Source organism: Equus quagga, chromosome 10 (genome assembly GCF_021613505.1).
Source record: "Equus quagga isolate Etosha38 chromosome 10, UCLA_HA_Equagga_1.0, whole genome shotgun sequence".
Taxonomy (NCBI): Eukaryota; Metazoa; Chordata; class Mammalia; order Perissodactyla; family Equidae; genus Equus; species Equus quagga.
The window spans coordinates 684,730-704,687 of record NC_060276.1 but is presented as its reverse complement, the minus strand read 5'-3'; the positions used below and the strand labels follow the sequence as shown (position 1 = coordinate 704,687).

Genomic DNA, 19,958 nt, shown 5'->3' with positions numbered 1-19,958 from the left:
TTTACTCCTCAGCTTTATCTAGACTTTGCCACCTGGTTCTTAGAGTTCCTCTATAAAGCAATCTTTGGAGTTTCACTGCTGCAGATTGGCTATGCATTTCCTCTTGTTTCAGCACATGGTAAAGTCAAATGTCACACTAGCAGTACAAAGGAATAATAAATGTACCCATACCTGTTTCTTAGTGCATGGGGGGATCTACTCATCCCATAATCCCAGAGCCGTTCCACTGCAGCTATAAAATAATGTCGTGTTCTCTTTTGAAAGCTGCGGGGGTCTTGATTTTCCTCCTCACCATAAATGTCAAAATCTTCTCTCTTTGTTTCAGTTGAGAAGGTATCATCATAGTCAATTTTGTCTTCCTCTGGCTGAACAGTAGTAAGGGTCATTTGCCTCTGATGGTGTTTCAAGACTGGTAGGTTTTGAAAGCACAACTTTCCAGTCTCTTCTTGCTTTGCCCAGGTGGCTTCTCCTTGGGGCTTATCTTGTCCTTTATTTCTTGCTGCTATTGAATGACTGTTTTCACAAGGGTCCAAGGATGAAATGGTGTCTTTTGCCTTAAAAGCTTTGGTTTTTTGAGACTTCTCTTGGGAGTTCCACTCTTCTCTTGGTATCTCGGTAGCAAGGGGACCCAGCAGTTTGGAGGGAGTCTTTTCAGAGCTTTCTGCTGCCCACTTCAGAAAGGCTATTGTCCCAGGTCTATTTACTTTATTCAACTGAACAGGTCCCTGTGCTTTCTGAAGGAAAATCTCTTCCATGAGATCCAGGTGGCCAGGGGAACCATCACTAGTTTTCATAGGGAAAGAGTCTTCCTGATGAACATGAACTTTAGGAAGTAATTCAACTTTGCCAGATGCTTCAGACAAGCTCCCCAGGGGGCTGATCTTTCCTTGACCTCTGATCATTTCCAAGGTTAGGAAGGCTAAAGACAGGTTATTTTTTCTGGCTCCTTGTAAGAAATGACTGCTTTCTTGGATCCCAGAACTCTTCTCCCTAAAGGTATAACTACAGGCTGATGCTAGAAGATGAGAAGAGTTGTCTTGGGATGGGATCTTGGTCAGATCTCTAGGTCTAATTGATGAAAATACTGATACTTTTGCAATGGGTAATGCAGAGCCATTCGTTTGAGTGATGCCATGACTCCTCACAGAACCATCTGACGAGAGGGACTGAGTAATGGCTCTTTTATCCTTCTCATTGTACTCTATCTGTGTGAGGGTGCCTTGGATCAAATATTTCATGTTTTTGGACCACTGGGTTGAGGTATCATTCAAAATTAGCCCCCTTTCAAGTTTTGTTTCTTCTCGTGGGAGTCTGAATTGTTTCAAAGCCCGCTTACCATGGTGAGTGATAACATTCTGCTGATGTGGATTAGGAGCCATCCTTGTGGTGCTTGGATGCTTCTCTACCATTTCCTTTGTTTGATTTCCAAAGGCTTCCAAGTTTGCTTCCTCCCTTACTTTTGAGAAATGGGCCATGTGAGTCATTGCTCTATTTGCTGACTCAATTAATGTCCTAGTGTCTTGAAGTATTGGAGTATACGTCCCCTCATCTAAGCCTTCAACATTTTGCTTAGCACTTAGTAAGAAAAGGTTCTTCAGGAAATTCTTAGTGCCAGTCACTGTATACACCTGAGGCAAAACTACATTCTTTTGGATTAATTTTTCCTTCCTTTCTATCTCTTCCTGGGAGTTTTTCTCTTGATTGTGTGTATCATTTCCTTGGACATTAGCCATGTTAGTAAGAAATATGCTCTTGCTGTTTGGAAAAATCATCTCTTTGAGTCCTGTGTCCTTTGTAGATTCATCTTCTCCTACTACCACCTTATTCTTCTCTGACAAGAAATTCTGATCTTTCACGGATTTTTCTGATCCTAAAGATATTAATTGCTTTGGACTGGGCCTTTGCCCAGAGCTCAGGGAGTTCTTGCAAAGGGGCCTTTTTATCAAATTTGCTGAATCTGGCAAGAACAACATCTTGAAGAATGATATATCTGGATTTTCTTCACCTAGTGGTGCAGAGTCCTCTTTTTTTTGGCGGATCATTTCCATATTTTTTGATGCAGTAGTTTTATTTGACACATGATTTAGCCCCAAAGCTGTAGTATTTTTGTCCATAAACGTTTCATCATGAATCAAAGAAGTCACTTCTGGAAAACCACTGTTACTTTCTAATATAATATCTTGCCAGACTGATGTTCTATTCTCAATTAATAATGTTGGGCCATCAATGTGAGTCTTTCTAGTAGTTGTTGTGTTAATTGGTGCCTTGTTTGTCTTTACAAAAGAGAAATTAACTTTGAATAAAGCATTATCTTTAGTCAATGAAACAGGTCCATGAATTCCTTCCTCTTTAAATAACCTTTCACTTTCCATTGACAATACATTTTCTTCCAGTGAACTTTCTTGCCTATTCATTAAAGCTGCTTCAATCAACTTGGAATCATTATCTCCTTCACTCAAGCCCAAAGGTACAGCAGGCTCAATAAGGTGAGGTGAATTTTTGCCAAATACAGTGGTGTCTAGTTGACTACTAAACTGAACTGGCATATTTGGGCGTCCTAACGACCCTGTCTTTTCAATACCTGCTGCCAACTTGTCTGATGGAATTGTTGGCGAGATCATTAGATCGTTTGATGAACTAGAAATTTTAAAATCAAGTTTCTTCAACTCTACTGATATAGTTGTCCCCAAATTCTCATTTAATCTTAACTGCAGTTCTGGCTCAGGAGAAAATACTCTATCCCCACTGTGATGGAGCTCTGGTGTGAGATATGCCACTTCAGATGGGCCCTTGTTTCTTTCTATTGTTCCAAGTAAATGGTCGTTAGCCTCATATGTGACTTCTTGGAGATCAGATAAGGATAATGCGTGTGGAGTAGGATTCTGTCCCAAGAGCATCAACAAATCACTAGAGGAGACACTTTGTACTTTAAGCAGCTGTGTTCTCTCTCCAGACCGAAGGTAAATCTTCTCTACATCATTTTCTGGAGTTGTGTTGGCTTTGACTCGTCTTTGCCTAGTGCTAGGGTGCCTTGAATTCTGGGAGAAGCTTCTGGGTTCAATGATATTCTTTTCATTCAGCAAGGAGGTTGGAATATCTTCATATATGTCCTCATAATAATCACCAGTGTTCCTGTTACAACTAGAAACCTTCAGTAAGGCTGTCATGCCTCTGTTCCGAAAGTCTGAGTTGTGGCACCCCAGAACCCACAAACCTGGAGATGAGGAAGAATAAGATTCTGGTTACTCATAACTCAGGTCCCAAGCAAGTTCTGTGTTAGAGATTCTCTCTTATTCCCAGATAAATGAAAAAATATTAGTCAGCACCATTATATTACAGGTCATTGGGTTAAATCCATGACACGTGATAGTAGTCTAACAATGGTAGTAAAAATGGTTTTTGCATTGCTGCTGTTGTGATATATCTGTTTGTGACCACAAGAAAGGGCTGTAATTAAAAATATTGAATAGATACTGGGATAAAAGTGGAGAAATGTATTTAACATACACAATAGTGGAAAGTCTTAATAGTCACACAGAACTCTTTGATGATGACAGTGCCTTAATTCAGGAATGTTTGTACAGGCTAGTTGTTATTGCTATATAACATAGTGGCACAGGTTTTAGAGTCAAATTTCCTGGGTTCAAATCCTAGCTCTCCCATTTACTAACTGTGTGACTTTCAGCAAGTCAATTGAGCTCTCTGAGTTCCAGTTTTCTAATTTGTGAATGAAGCTAATTGTATCTACCCCATCATATAACGCATTCAAATCACATAACACAATGCCTAGCATCCACTGTCACCAATTTGCGGGATAAATAAGCACAAGGGAGCAGGATTTAGGTTTAGGATACACATAATATAAAAATCCCACCACAGCGCTAGCAATATTAATTTCTACTATGGACAGGATTAGCTGAGTGAAGGCATTTCATGGTGGTAAAGCAGATGCACGAGTGTAAGTGAAAAAAAATACACCTTTACCAAGCTCCCCATCAAGTACAGCCTCATCATCTCACACAATATTTGCAAAATCTGAACTGAATCCAGCTTTCTCTCAAAGGGAAAACTTTCCCCAAAGTATATTTCCACAGAGCCCTGTGAGATAATAGGATGCCCATGGCCAAAGTTCCTATGGTCAAACACATTTTGGAATTAATGCACACTGCAGCCATTTATGTGCAGCCAGATAATCAATCAAATGAGAAATGAGAATAAAGATATTTTCTCAAGAAAGCCATTCTCAAGAAGTGATTAGAGAATGTTTTATACCAAAATAAAGGAGTATATTAAAAAATAGGAAGACATAGGATCCAGGAACCAGGCACTATCCTGAGGGAGGGTGAAGAAAAGTCCCAAATTGATAACTGAGCCTCAGACCTGGAGAGAATCAGCCCATATTGGAGTAAGAGGATGAATGGGTCCAGGAGGTCAGTCTCTAAGCAAAAAAGAATATGTTATACGATGGAACTCTTGAAAAAAAGAGGATAAGTAAAGGGAAAACAGTAAAAGAAGAACAGGAAGATACTTAGAAGTTCCAGTTAAACAAGTTATAAAAATGGGAAATGTAATCTTTATTTGGTTCCACAGTGAACATTTACATAGCCCTAATAATGTTATTTCACTAAATATAAGGACATAACTATATCATAAGTTTTGGGATTGGGAGCCCAGTCTCGTGATATTTAAGGCATATTTTTGATGGTGTAAAACCATGTTGAGTCAGAGTGGACCAGGATTGGAGCTGAAATGAGTATTTAAATAAGGTTTTGACTCTTAAAATTCCACTGTTATAACTTAGACAAAACTAATACCTTCCTTTTCTTGAGGAGGACGGTAATTGGGTGAGAAAAGGGGAAAATGAAATTCCATAAACGGGTCTGCAAAGGGCCTGGGATTGGGAATAATGATCAAGAGGGACTTTAGTTATATCTGTATTGGTTAAATTTTTGTAATGAGAACATCTTTCTGTCTTACATGTGTAAATAAAGATAAGTTTAAAATATTATGATTGATTAATTAATCTCAGTCTGAGAGCTTAAAGAAGAGTTGATTCTTTGATGAAAAACAAGATAAAATCAATAACTAAATAAAAATAAGAAATTCCACATGTACAAAATTTGAAATAAAAAAGGAGATATAATCACAGATGCAAAGAAAATTAAAAGAATTATAATTCTTTTGAAGACACCTCAGCTGCCAATCTCCTCCTCCAACTTCTGACACAGGCAAGTTTCAACAAATTCCAAATAATTGAAATCATATTGAGTATGTTATATGACCTCAGTGAAGTAAAAGTAAGAAATTAGCCACAGAGAGATAACTAGAAAACACCCATATGTTTAGAAATTTAGTAAAACATTTTTAAATAACTATGGGTAAATGAGGAAACCACAATGGACGTTAGAAAATATTTCAAACTCAATGATAGTAAAAATATGACTCATCAAAACTTGTGGTATGTTTTTTCTATTCTTACTAGTTTTATTCAAAATCGAGTCACAAAAAAAGAAATAAAAGGCATGGGGTTGGATAGGGAAAACTGAAACTGTCAATATTAGCAAACAGTTTGATTGTGTACATAGAAAACTTTATGGGAATCCAATAACTGCCAGATCTTATAAGTGAATTTAGCAAGGTTGCAAGTTACAAGGTCGCAAGCTACAAGGTCAATATACAAAAGTTAATTGTATTTCTTTTGTGTGTATGTTCCAATAAAACTTTATTTACAGAAACAGTTGACCAACCTGCTGGCTATAATTTCTTTTTTTATTGAGATATAATTGACAGATATCGTTTTGTAAGTTTAACGTGTACAATGTATTGATTTGATATATTTATATATTACAGTATGAGCACCACAGTAGTGTTAGCTAACACCTCTACCACGTCACATAATTATCATTTCTTTTTTGCGGTAATATGTGGTTAAAGCAGGGTGTAAAGTGAACTGTATAGTCATAAAAAGAATGATGTACTGATACGCAATACAACATGGATGAATCTTGAAAACATTATTCTGAGTGAAATAAACCAGACACAGAAAATAAATATTGCATTATTCTATTTAAATGAAATATCCAGAAGAGACAATTCCACAGAGACAGAAAGAAGATTAGTGATTGCCAGGGGCTGGGGGAGGGGTAATAGGGAGTGACAATGGTAAAGGGTTTCTTTTTGGGGTGATGAAAAATTCTGAAATTAGACAGCAGTGATGGTTGCACAACACTGTGAATGTACTGGAAGCCACTAAGTTGTACACTTTTAAATGGGTAAAATGGTGAATTTTATGTTATGTGAATTTAATCTCAATAAAATAAACAAATAAAAGAGATCAGACTTTACCATACTGAACACGGGAAATCTCTAGGGGCTTTATTTAGCTTGAGCTTTGTAATCAATGATACTATCTTAAAAAATTTTCCCTCAAGACATAGAGTTTTAATTTGCCTTTAGAATTTAAGTGATCACCAAAGTAGTTTAAAAGCTTCTCAAAATATTGATATTTTTAATATTTTTTCTCTGCCTACACACACACACACAGACACACACACTTTCTCTCTTTGGTTTAGACAATTACAACCATGTTATACATTCTGTTTTACAGTCTTTTTGGACGTATTTAATTAATTCATTCATTGAAAAAATATTTATTAAGCATCTACTATAGACCAGGCATTGTGAATATTGGTGATACAGTGATGAACAAGATAAACAAGGTCTCTGTCCTCAGAGAGTTTGCAACTTATTGGAAAACAGATAACAAAGACATAAATATAAATAAACAAGACACTTTCAGAGGTGTTATTGGAGTTCTGTCAGGTTCTTCTTCACTCACTTTCCACAAAAATACATCACTTGAAGTAAGATAAGTTTCTAGGTATGAACATGAATATACATTTATATATGATGAGATTGGTTTTTATTCCCCAGAAATTTCCCCATGAGGATTTATCTCCAGAAAAGCCATACATGTAAGAGAATAACGACAATCTTCAGGTAGTTTTATGTGCTTTCCTCTGAAGATGATGGGGGTAGGAGGGATAAGGAGCATCCCATGGAGTGGCCTAGTGCTTGTTACCAAGCTGCATGAATGTAGCGACAATCTGTGTTGGATTTAGGCCAGGTCAGTGTTCCTCCTGATCACAGGGCTAGTGCTTTCAAAAGCCTTGCAGTGGTTATCGATGGAGAGGGAGGATGAGACCAACAACACCAATGATCACAAGGCACACAGAAACATATTTAGCCTCCACATGTTAACTGCATGTATAAATGTACTCACCACTATAGCTTAGTAAACACTCTAAAAATTTTAGCCCATAGCAAGTAAAGGCACTTTTTAGAGCAAAGACTTTTAAGTTAAATGCTTGATGTGGTGCTGTCATCAAAATGCCTTGCAATTACCAAAATCACTTGAACAATTTGATATCTGCCCAAATGTGAGCTAGTGGTCAAAAGGGCATATGAAAGGCTTATGAAGTAATCACAGCTATTAGAAAAAGAATAATGAAAATAACTAACCTGGGTTTTCCATTGACATGAAGACGGTTTCTCCTGAGAATGGGAATAGGGTAAGTGTGTCTTCATAGACCATTTTGTGTTTGAAGGTATATCCAGAGAAGAAGACAGAGAGAAAGTCAGTCTGTGCTCCAACACTTAGAATGTACCAGTATGCCACCTCATGCAAACAAACTGACAGCTGCAAGCTATCAAAAACAAAGCCATTGATGCCTACAAAAGAAATGGGGAATGAGAAGTTTTAGCAGTATCTGGATTTATTATTTTGGATTGTCATGACATGATTAGAAATGATTATATGTTATGCCCATTACCTTATTCTCAAGAAGAGATAGCATTAACCTTCCAAAAAAAGGTACATCATTAATATTTGATCAGCTAGGTCCCAATCCCAAAGCGAAGTGAGCCATAGACCATCGTGGTAAAGATGGACTTGGATGCTATATGGTGGGAGGGGCAGTTTGATGAGGAAAAGGGCATTTGCATGGTCTTCAACTGTTTTCCTACAAACTGCTTGTTAGTTGCAAGGGGAAAAATAGTAACTACACAGAGGAGAAACCAGAAAAAAACTCTTGATTGGGTGATCAAAATTAACATCTGCTAATGTTCCAAATTCAAGGAAACAAACATTTCAAAGAAGCAGGACCTTAGTCCAGTGCAGGATCCAGGACTGGACCCTGAAGTAGAGGGAAGAAATGCTACAAAAGATAGCATTGATTGATACAATTGGAATATTGGCTGCTAGTTAGATAAATGTATTGCATCAATGTTAGATTTTCTGAATTTCATAACTCTACTTGGGTTATATAAGAGAGTATCTTTATTCATAGGAAATACACAATGAAGTACTAAGAGATAAAGGGGCTTGATGTCTGCAACCTATTCTCAAATGGAAAATAAGTAATAAAAGCATGTATACAGAGAAAAGAGAGGCTTATAAAGCAAATACAGCAAAATGTTAAAAATTAGTGAATCCGAGTAAAGAGTATATGAGAGTTCTCTCTACTATTCTTGCAGCATTTCTGTAAGCTTGAAATTATATCTAAATAAAAAGCTAAACAAAAGTAACATTGACTTCAGTCTATAAAGAGAATTGTTTCTGAAAGCCTCTTCCATACATCTATCCATCCAACCATTCAATAAATGTTTGTCTACTCTGCAAGGTGGTGACACACAAATCCACTAAGCAATGCTCAGACACTAGCTTAATGTAACTAATTGAGAGTCAAAGTTTCTTGCCCTAGAAAGTATCAAATGATATCATAAAGCTATTGTACTTAAAAGTGTGGTCTTAATGCAGGCACAGATAAATATGTCAATCAGAATATAGAGTCCAGAAACAGACACAGATATAAATGGAAATGTAACATATGATAAAGGCAGCTTCTTAAACCAGTAGCAGAAAGAATGAACTATTTGGTAAATGCTGATGGAAAATATGAGTATTCATATGGAACCACAAAAGACCCTAAATAGCCAAAGCAATCCTGAGAAAGAAGAACAAAGCCAGAGGCATCACACTTCCTGATTTCAAACTATACTACAAAGTTATAGTAATTAAAACAGTATGGTACTGGCATAAAAATAGACACATATAGGGCTGGCCCAGTGGCATGGTGGTTAAGTTCATATGCTCTGCTTCAGTGGCCCAGGGTTCATGGGTTCAGATTTTGGGCATGGCCTTATGCACTGCTCATCAAGCCATGCTGAGACAGAGTCCCACATACAAAAAATAGAGGAAGATCAGCATACATGTTACCTCTGCGACAATCTTCCTCAAGCAAAAAGAGGAAGATTGGCAGCAGATGTTAGCTCAGGGCCAGTCCTCCTCATCAAAAATAAAATAAAATAAAATAAAATAGACATGTAGACCAAGGGAACAGAATCGAGAGCCCAGAAATAAACCTTCACATTTATGGTCAACTAATATTTGACAAGGGAGCCAAGAATACTCAATGGGAAAAGGACAGTCTCTTCAATAAATGGTGCTAGGAAAACTGGACAGCCATGTGCAAAAGAATGAAACTGGACCCCCAGATTATACCACACACAGAAATTCACTTGAAATGGATTAGGGACTTAAACTTAAGACCTGAAACCAGGGAAACCTCCTTGACTTTGGTCTTAGCAACAACTTTTTGGACATGATGCCAAAAGCACAAGCGATAAGAGCAAAAATAAAGTGGGACTACATCAAACTAAAAGGCTTCTGCACAGCAAAAGAGACAACAAAATGAAAAGGTAGCCTAAGGAATGGGAGAAAATACTTGCAAACCATATATCTGATAAGGGGTTAATATCCAAAGCATAGAAAGGACTCATACAATTCAATAACAAAAAAAGTCTGATTTAAAAAATGGACAGAAGAACTGAATAGACATTTTTCCAGAGAAGACATACAAATGGCCAACAGGTACATGAAAAGATGCTCAACATCACTAATCATCAGAGAAACATGATCATCCGTGAAATAAGTCAGACAGAGAAAGACAAATACTGTATGATTCCACTGATATGTAGAATCCAAAAAAGCTGAACTCACAGAAACAGCGTAGAATGCTGGTTGCCAGGGGCTGGGGCTGGGGGATATGGGGAGATGTTGTTCAAAGGATATAAACTTCTAGTTATAAGACGAATAAGTTCTGGGGATCTAATGTACAGCATGGTGATTATAGCTAATAACATTGTTATATACTTGAAAGTTGCTAAGAGAGTAGATCTGAAATGTTCTCATCACAAAAAAGGAAATGGTAATTATGTGATGTGATGGAGGAGTCAGCTAACACTGCTGTGGTAATCATTTTGCAATATATAAGTGTATCAGATCAACACGGTTTACACCTTAAACTTACACAATGTTCTGTGTCACTTATCTCTCAATAATGCTAGAAAAAAACCAAGCAACAACAACAGACTTTGTATGAAGAGTAAAATTTCAAGGGTAATCCCCCTCAAATGGAAATAGAAGTGTGCATAACTTCCAAAATAGTAAAGGAAAAAGAATTTTTTTTAAATCTTAGTTTAAAAAAGCAATAAAGAAGAAAAAATGAAAAATTCAGAAAAAATAGGAAACAAAAAATAAGATAGTACAAATAAATCCCATGCAGATGGGCTAAATTCCCCACTTAAGAGAGAGATGGTCAAATTGGATTTGAAAAAGATCGAACATCTAACCCTTCTTCTCTAGACTCATCTTGCCACACTCTTTTATTATACAACTTACATGATTTTGTTCTTGAAGCAAAGTGGGAATAAAGTGATAGAGATATGCATAGAAACTCTGAGGAAAGACCCCCCAACCCAGAATGATTAGAACATACCATACTGTCTTGAAAAACATATCACATTCTACATACACATACATTCATGTCTATGGTTTCTGTTTTGTGGTCATTATTTTAAAAAAATGAGATCTGGGGCTGGCCCCATGGCCGAGTGATTAAGTTCATGCGCTCCGCTACAGGCGGCTCAGTGTTTCAACAGTTCCAATCCTGGGCATGGACATGGTACAGCTCATCAAGCCATGCTGAGGTGGCGTCCTACATGCCACAACTAGAAGGACCCACAACTAAAATATACAACTATGTACCGGGGGGCTTTCGGGAGAAAAAGGAAAAAAAAATAAAATCTTTAAAAAAAAAATGAGATCATATTATACACGCTTCTCTGCACCTGTATCTCATTATTCAACAATAACTCATAGATATCACTCTAAGTAGACTGGGTATAGTTCTAACTCATTCTTTTTAATGGCTTCATAGTATTTCATATTATGAGTGTGCACAATATATTCAAACATTACTTTAATGATAGGCATTGTCTTTGTTTTTAGTTTATTTGGAGCACTACAAACTGCTACAATACACCCTGTACATCTGTCCTTATATACTGGTACTTTTATTCCGCTGGGATATAGCCCAGCAGCAGGAATATTGGGTCAAAAGACATATATATATGTGTGTTTATATATATTTATATAATATATATCATGTTTATATTTTTATATAAATATGAATTTGTTTATATATTATATAAAATTTATACAATATATAATTAATTTAAAAATTTTACATATAACAAAATTGATTTTGATTTGGTGTGCAGTTCTATGAGTTTCAGCACATATATTGATGTGTGTAGCCACCAGCACGATCAGGATGTAAAACATCTCCATCAAAATAAAAAACTTCATTGTACTGGAGTTCTCCATTGCAGTTAAACTCCTCCCCACTCCCACCTAAGCCCTGACAACCACTATTGTATTCTTTCTACTGATATAATTACCTTTCCCAGAGTGTTTTGTAAATGAAATAATACAGTATGTCATCTTTCGAGACTGGATCTTATCACTCAGCTTAATGCCTTTGAGGTTCATTCAAGTTGTGTGTATCAATAGTTCACTCTGTTTTATTCCTGAGTAGTGTTCCATTGTATGGATGTAACACAATTTGTTTAAGCATTTGCCTAATGTAGGATATTTTGATTGTTTCCAATTTTTTGTTTTTTATAAAAACTGGCAGATTTACTCTGTGGGGGCCCATTTTCAAGAAGCTAAAAGTGAAAGTGGGAGAGGAGAGCTTTCCTTCCCTTTTCCTTTCTCCATCATGTGTTTTCCCCAGGGGATACAAATGGCCTGTACCCCAAAGCCTACCTAAATAAAAAGCTGAAAAACTGGGTTTCCAAAAAGTTACAACACCTCAATTCCTTGTAGAAAAGAGGAAGAAGCCAGAGAGAAGGGAAGTCCCTGGGGTGTGGGAAGGTGCCCCCAGCTTGATGGGACATCCTCCCTTAAATATCTACCCCAAATGGGACAAGCCTGGGGCTGTAGCATTTAAAAACTCCTCACACTCAATTTTATCAAAACCAAAGAGAAAAAAATTTCCCTTTGCCCCCAAAACCCAATTGCATATATATTTTTCTTAAAAAATAACCAAATCCGAAGACATTAAGCATTAAAGGAATCAGCCCCAAGGGAAAGGGCAAAGAAAAAGAACAAAAGGGAGCAAAGGGTGGGGTCCTCCCCAACCAAGGAGTAGCCGGTGTAGATGTGGGCATGGTGCCAGGGAAGCCACACTACCTCGGAATTTTCCAAGTGGGATGGGGAGTGGGAAAGATACATTCTTGTGTAGTCTTCAGCCAATTCCAAGTCAAGTCGAGGCAGGAAAGCAGGGTGACAGGCGGGGTGTGTGGAAAGGAGAAAAGTGATCTTTTGGGGTCCTGTGGCTGGGGAGAGTCCCGCTTTCTCAGCTCCTAGGCAAAGGCTTCAATTACTTCCTCTTAACTCTGCAATTCTTTCCTTGCCTCTTCGAGAGACTCCTGTTTCTCCCCTACTTTTGTGGCTTTCCTTCTTGGGGCTGATCGGTGGGCAGGCGGTGCACCCACGGGGTGAGTGATCCAGGGGTGTTCCCGGCTGGAGGTTTAGGGGTTTGAAGCTGGCTCCAGGTTGTCTGATTGTTTCCAAGTTTTAGCGATTGTGGATAGAGCTGCTATAAACATTCATGGCCAGGTTTTAGTGTGAATATAAATTTTTGTTTCTCTAGGCTAAACACCCAGGAGTGGGATTGCTGGATCATATGGTAAGTGTGTATGTTTAACTTTATAAGAAATTGCCAAGCCAGCACTGATAGCCTAGTGGTTAAAAGCTTGGCCTGCTCTGCTTTGGCGGCCCAGGTACCATTCCTGGGTGCAGAACCACACCACTGGCCTGTCAATAGCCATGCTGTGGCTCACATAGAAGAACTTACAGCTATCATATACAACTATGCACTGGGGCTTTGGGGAAAAAGGAGAAAAAAGAGGAAGATTGGCAACAGATGTTAGCTCAGCACGAATCTTCCAAAGAAAAAGAATTGCCAAGCTGTCTTCCAGTTATTATACCATTGCACGTCCCCACCAGCAATATATGAGGGTTCCTGTTGCTCTGTACTCTTGGCAGCATATTTAATATGGTCCATTTTGTTTTATTTTAGCTATTAAAATAGGCATATATGGCTATCTCACTGTGGTTTTAATATGCATTTCCTTGGTGGCTAATTATGTCCAGTATTTTTTCATGTACTTATTTGCCTTCCATATATCTTCTTTGGTGATGTGTCTGTTCAAATTTTTCTCATTTTTTAGGGGTTTGTTTTCTTACTGCTGAGTCTGAGAGTTCAGGTATGTGATTTGCAAATATTTTCTACCAATCTGTGGCTTGTCTTTTCATTCTCCCTAACAGTATCTTTTGTAGAGCAAAAGTTTTAAAGTTTGATGAAATCTAATTTACGAATTTTTCCTTCTATGGATTTGGATTTTTGTGTCATTTATCAGAACCCTTTGCCTAACTCCAGGTCATGAAATTTCATCCTATATTTTCTTTGAAACTTTTTGTGGTTTTACATTATACATTTAGATCTGTGATCCATTTTGAGTTAATCTTTGTTTAAGTGTGAAATTTAGTTCAAGATTTATATTTTTGTATATGGATGACCAACTGTCCCAACACCATTTGTTGAAAAGACCATCCTTTCTCTGCTGAATTGCATTTCCATCTCTTTCAAAAATCAATTAGCCAAATATGTGTGGGTCTATTTCTGCACTGTATAGTCTGTGTCGATCTTTGCCAATACAATGCTATCTTGATTACTATAGCTTTAGAGTAAGTCTTAAAATCAGGTAATATGTGTCCTCCAACTTAATTTTTCTTTTTCAAAATTGTTTGGCTATTCTAATTCCTTTGCCTTTCCAGAAAAATTTTATAATATTATTTTCTCTACCAACAAAAAATCCTGCTGGGATTTTAATAGGAATTGCATTAAATCTATCGATCAGTTTGGGGATAGCTGACATCTGGACTCTATTGAGTCTTCCAATCTGAAAACGTTGTATGTGTCTCCATTTATTTAGGTCTTTTAAAATTTATTTTATCAGTGTTTTGTAATTTTCAGTGGACAGATCCTGCACATGTTTTGTTAAATTTATGCCTAAGTATTTTATTTTTTGAGCTATTGTAAATGGTATTATTTTTGTAATTTATGATTCCAATAGTTTGCTGTTGGTTATAAAAATATGACTGACTTTTGTATGTTGACCTTGTATTCTGCAATCAGGCTAAACTCGCTTATTAATCCTAGGAGCTTTTTTTTTGAGTTCTTGAGATTTTCTATGTATAATCATTTCATATTCAGTTTTATTTTTTCACTTCCAATATGCATGCTTTTAAATTTTTCTAGTTTCCTTCTCCAATTTACCCGCTGCCAACCACTTTTCAGGGTTCTCAGATGGCTGCTCCAGGCATTCTGTTAAAGATTTTTAGTTGCATTAAGTGGGATAGACAGGGTGACATGTACTTATTCCATCTTAACCAGAACCAGAACTCCAAAAGGCATTTATTTGTAATTTTGATGGTTTCAATCAGAATGGTTTCAAAAAGACCGTACTAGTTATCCACCAGCATTGTATGAGAGTGCCCTTTTACTCACAAGCCTACTAGTAATAATTCTTTTAATTTTGCCAGTCTGATAGGTATAAAATGTATTCTGTTGGTATTCTATTTTGCATTTCCCTGTTGTGAGATTGAAAATTTTTTATCATATTTTTGACCATTCTGATTTGTGTTTGTATATAAACACATACACATATGAATGTATGTTATGGGCTGAATTGTGCTCCCACCTAAATTCATATGTTGAAGTTCTAACCCCTAATGCTTCAGAATGTGACTACATTTAGAGATAGGGTCTTTAAACAGGTAATTCATTAAGATGAGGTCATTAAGGTGGGCCCTAATCCTATATGACTGGTGTCCTTATAAGAAGAGCAAATTTGTATACAGACATATGCACACACAGAGGAAAGACAACGTGAGGGCACAGAGAGACGGTGGCCAACTACAAGCCAACAAGAGGGGCCTCAGAAGAAACCAATCCTGCTCACACTTTGATCTAGGACTTCTAGCCTCTAGAATTGTAAGGAAATAATTCTCTGCTGTTGAAGCCACTCACTCTTTGGTATGTTTTAACATGGGCTACCTGGACATGGAACAGTTAGTGGAAAGGTGTAATATGGAAGGAGATGGGGAGGCAAGAAGGAGGGGCAGCCAAGTAAATAGCAAAAGGATCATGTTGTACATCTTAAATATATACAATTTTTATTTGCCAATGCTTCAATAAAGCTGTAAAAAAAGGATATTGGTTTTTTTAATGTACAATGTCTTGATTAATTTGACTGTTAAATTGCTATAGCTGGCAATTGTTTTACATACGTAAAATTGCATTCCCTACGTATTTCATGTGTAATTTACCATTCGAGTGCATATTATATTAAGGATGGATTATGCATGTTTGGGTAAATGAAAGCTGTGTCTTATTTGATTTATCCTTTAAAAGTAAAGTTCTCTGAATATTTGATGCCTTCTAAAACAAAAAATACACATTATATGAACATATTTAGGCGTTTATAAAAATTGTATATGTTCATATGTAACAATTTTTAAGGAAATACGACTCTTACTTGGCATAAAAATTAATCCATTATCTAGATATCAATTTGATGGCTTCAATTTCCCTTTCGTGGCCTCAATTTCCCTTTATCCATTACCCCTTGGACTCAAGTGCTGTTTTTTTTAAGATAAGCCCTGAGCTAACATCTACTGCCAATCTTTTTTTCCTTTTTCTTCTTCTCCCCAAAGCCCCCCAGTACATAGTTGTGTACTCTAGTTGTAGGTCCTTCTGGCTCTGTTATGTGGAACACCACCTCAGCGTGGCTTGATGAGCAGTGCGAGGTCTGCACCCAGGATCCGAACTGGCAAATCCCTGGGCTGCCAAAGTGGAGCATGTGAACTTAACCACTCGGCCATGGGGCTGGCCACTCAAGTGATGTTTTACTTACTGTGCATGATATTGGAGACCTGGAACTCTGGATCCTGGGGCTGCACTCCATCTGCATTGGGGAGGAAGCGCTGCATATTCTCTGTGAGGTACCAGCTTCGATTCTCATCAAATACAGAAAACAGGATGACATTTCTCTTGTCTGACATCATCTGTTAATTACATGCATTGAAAGAAGGAAAGAAAGAAATGCTACTAGTATTGTCAGATAGGAATTAGCAGTCTACCATGGAAGTGATGGCATGCATGCATGTGATATACCTATAATCCTTTGGTTCAATTCCATTTCTCCCTAGGGTCACTATGACGGCACATACCAGGGCCTGGGGGTGGGAGTGGGTGCTATGAGCCATGAGTATACGTTTAGAGCAAATGTTGCCTCAGGGCAAGACGGTGACTGGACCCATTAAATTTAGTTTCCTCTGGATCTGAGGCCATTTGCTGGCTGACTCTTTGGTACAGTCTGTAACCTCATTCTCTTCATGTTCAGATTAGAGGATTTTCACTCTTTAAACACCCAAGTGACTATTCAGTGTCTTTCTTAAACAAGTTAGTCAAATCAAGTAAGATTAATGCCTTTCCTAAACTTCTATCTAGCAACTGCCCTTCCACAGACTACCAATCTATAAAAAATTAAAAATAGAAAACAGAAATCAAATAAAGCTAAGATGAACCATAAAATATTAACTAACACTAATATCTTGTTTTCTGTTTAAAAAGTTTTAAGTTTTTTTCAGAAAAGCAGTTTGTATATGAACTAAAGTTATGAGTTAGTCACTCGCTAATTGAATCTCCTAAGATTTAATGTGTAAACTTCACTAATATGCATAAATTTCACTTTGTATAACCTATTGATAAAGAAACCAAAATGCTGAGGGGAGGATATTGGAGGTACATTTCAGTTCTCTTTCAAAAACTGGTGGAAAAACTATTATTAGGAACAATTCGTCAGGACAAGAACTCTCTGGGTTTGTGTGACATATGTTTTACCTGCATTAAAGTTCATGTGCCCCATAGAGACGGAGATCGGATTGGTGGTTACCAGAGGGGAAAGGGGGAGGGAGGAGGACGAAAGGGGGGATTAGGTGCATGTGTGTGGTGATGGATTGTAATCTACACAGAAATCGAAATATGATGATGTACACCTGAAATTTATATAGTTATAAACCAATGTTATCTCAATAAAAATAAGTTATGTGCTTTACCCTCTAAACCAATGAAATGTGTTCAGACTAGTAAGAATCCTATGTATCATAAATAACCAAATGGACATGTAGTCAAGCCTCAGCAATGTGGCAAGGAGTTATTCTGCAACTAAGCAAAGAATCAAGCTTTTCTTATTCATAGAATTTAACTTTATTTTTTTAAAGAAGCAGAAATGATCCAAATTCTAACCATAATCTGAAATACTATCTTTCTCTGTATTTTGCCTAAAAAATATTTATTGAACTCCTACTAATGCCATGTACTATGCTACATGCTGCAGATCTGTTAATTTTGAGGTGTCTTTGAGTCACTCATGATGAGATGTCCAGGGGAGAAGTCTAGGCTGTGATACAGATTTGTGGGACACTAAAAATAAGTGGTAATTGAGCATGTAAAAATGGGCAAGACCACGTACAGAGAGTGGAATTTTACACTGGGAATGAGTATTACAGAAACAATCTAGGGCCCAGGCTCTCCAATCCATCCAGCAAGCAAGTTTATTACATCAAAGTCAAATTCAGTAACAGCTGTGAGAAATCCAGGTCATTTCTTTTATTGGCCAACATTGCAGACTACCATATTGTCTGCAGGGACATACACTGAGAGAGAATAGGAAATATTGTCTGGAAGTTCATATGCATTGTCATTCCATTTTTAGCCTCAAACCCAGCACTTGGAAAAAGAAGAACTCACCTGGTTTCCTCTTTGATCCACAGATTCTTTGTAGCAGATGAGGAGAGGGCCAATGAGTCCTGAAGCTAGATCTCTCTCTAGATTAACGAAGCTTGAATAATATCGAGTCAGGCACCGAGGATCTGATTTAGTTGGCCCGTCTTCTACAGCCACTGTCCATTTATACTTGAATATCTCTCCTGGCAGAATTGGCATATCTTTCAAATGTTTCACACCTACCCACACCCAAACCCCAAAATAGCTTGATTAGAGTATAACAAGCAACATATTGTTAATTGTGTTGTTATTGCAAGGGGTCTACAAATTTATGTGTACATATGAAGTATCTCAATAAGTGGAAACTAAATTTGCACCTATTATATGTTTAAAATTTACAAATTTTTTACAATAAAAATGGGTCCAGGAAATTTTTGCTAGCATACTAGTTTAAGTTGAAATGGGCAGGTCTATCTACTATTACAAATACACAGAAATAATAGATAATAATATTTTTTAAATATTTTAAATACATAGTTGAAAATGTATAAAGAGGAAAAAAATCCCAAGTGCTAAAAAAAAAGACACCAAAGCCGGAGTGGTAAAGCTACAGTTGATGATCCAATTGACCATGAGAGTTTCAGGCCTGAATACATGCCACTGAAGTTTTAACTCACATATAGTATCAAAAGATGTGGTATCTGACCTCTGTGAGGAACGGGAGCAAGAATTGAGACCTGCCCTTAGGCTATTGGCTCCTCAGGACAAGAACTGTCTGATTTTAGTAATTAAAACTCACTTTGGGGTATGTTTAATAGCTGAAGATCCAGTCTAAATCAAAATTTCAGCTTTATATCCATTCTAAACTCTCCCTCATCCCTTTTAGGTTAAGCCTGACCTATCGTTAGAGAGCCTACAAAAAGAGAATGGCGTGCCATGATCTTTCAATATTTCTCAGCATTTTCTCTTCCTCTTCCAGGAGCTGGGAGTGAGAGTGGATGAGTATTAGAGGAAAGGGCAAATAGACTTTTGCTTAATAGGTCCTGCTCTTTGAGTATTCTCTCTTTGACCACACTATTTGGTCACCAATGCTTTCTGTGTGGCAGGTGCCCAAATGCTGGTCTTTTTTTAGGATACATATATGGTTTCCTTGGAGTCACCATGGGTACCTTAGCACTGCATAGTTCCATAACATGAGAGCTGTTTACTTCAGCTATCATTCTGCAACCCTCCTCCACCCATCAACTCTTCTTACCTTCTGTGATATATCCAAAAGCCTATTATTCCTGGTATCCCTTCACTATGCCAGCCTGCCTTCTTAGGTAGAGTATCTTTGAAAGAGATCAAGCCAGCTACTTTCAGCAGTATCCACTTACTACAGAGAAAACTCATACATCCTTGCCAAATCAAACAGCAGAAGGGGAGACTGCTCCGCTCTTACCCTCTCTTCTTGTCTGCTAGTATGGGCAGTACAGCCTTCAGAATCCTCCACATAAAAAGCAAATCACCAATAACTGTGTTCATGTATGCCTCTAAATTTCAGGGTGTACATTCAAAATCTCCCCAGAATTCTGTTACCATGCCCTTCTGCCACTATAGCAATACAAATCAACCTGGCACTAGAATTCTCATCAGCAACAATGAGTATTAGAAAAGAGTGGATGTCTCTCCATACTGTTTTCCATAGTGGCTGCACCA

At 37.4% G+C, this 19,958-nt stretch overlaps 1 protein-coding gene across 10 annotated transcripts in view; it reads right to left on the bottom strand.

Annotated features, from left to right (window-relative positions):
- F8 (coagulation factor VIII) overlaps positions 1–19,958 on the bottom strand; it is a 131,236-nt gene that overhangs the window by 60,914 nt on the left and 50,364 nt on the right. For 9 of the 10 annotated variants that reach the window (XR_006890314.1, XR_006890316.1, XR_006890315.1 and 6 more), the window contains 4 exons: positions 18,285–18,499; positions 16,387–16,537; positions 7,522–7,731; positions 172–3,214 (listed from right to left, as the gene is read on the bottom strand). Coding sequence is in view for 6 of the 10 variants with exons in the window: in XM_046673463.1 (XP_046529419.1) it covers positions 172–3,214; positions 7,522–7,731; positions 16,387–16,537; positions 18,285–18,499 (3,619 nt within the window). In the remaining 4 variants the exon portion in view is untranslated. The remainder of the gene's footprint in view (positions 1–171; positions 3,215–7,521; positions 7,732–16,386; positions 16,538–18,284; positions 18,500–19,958) is intronic. The other variant, XM_046673468.1, reaches the window with a different exon arrangement.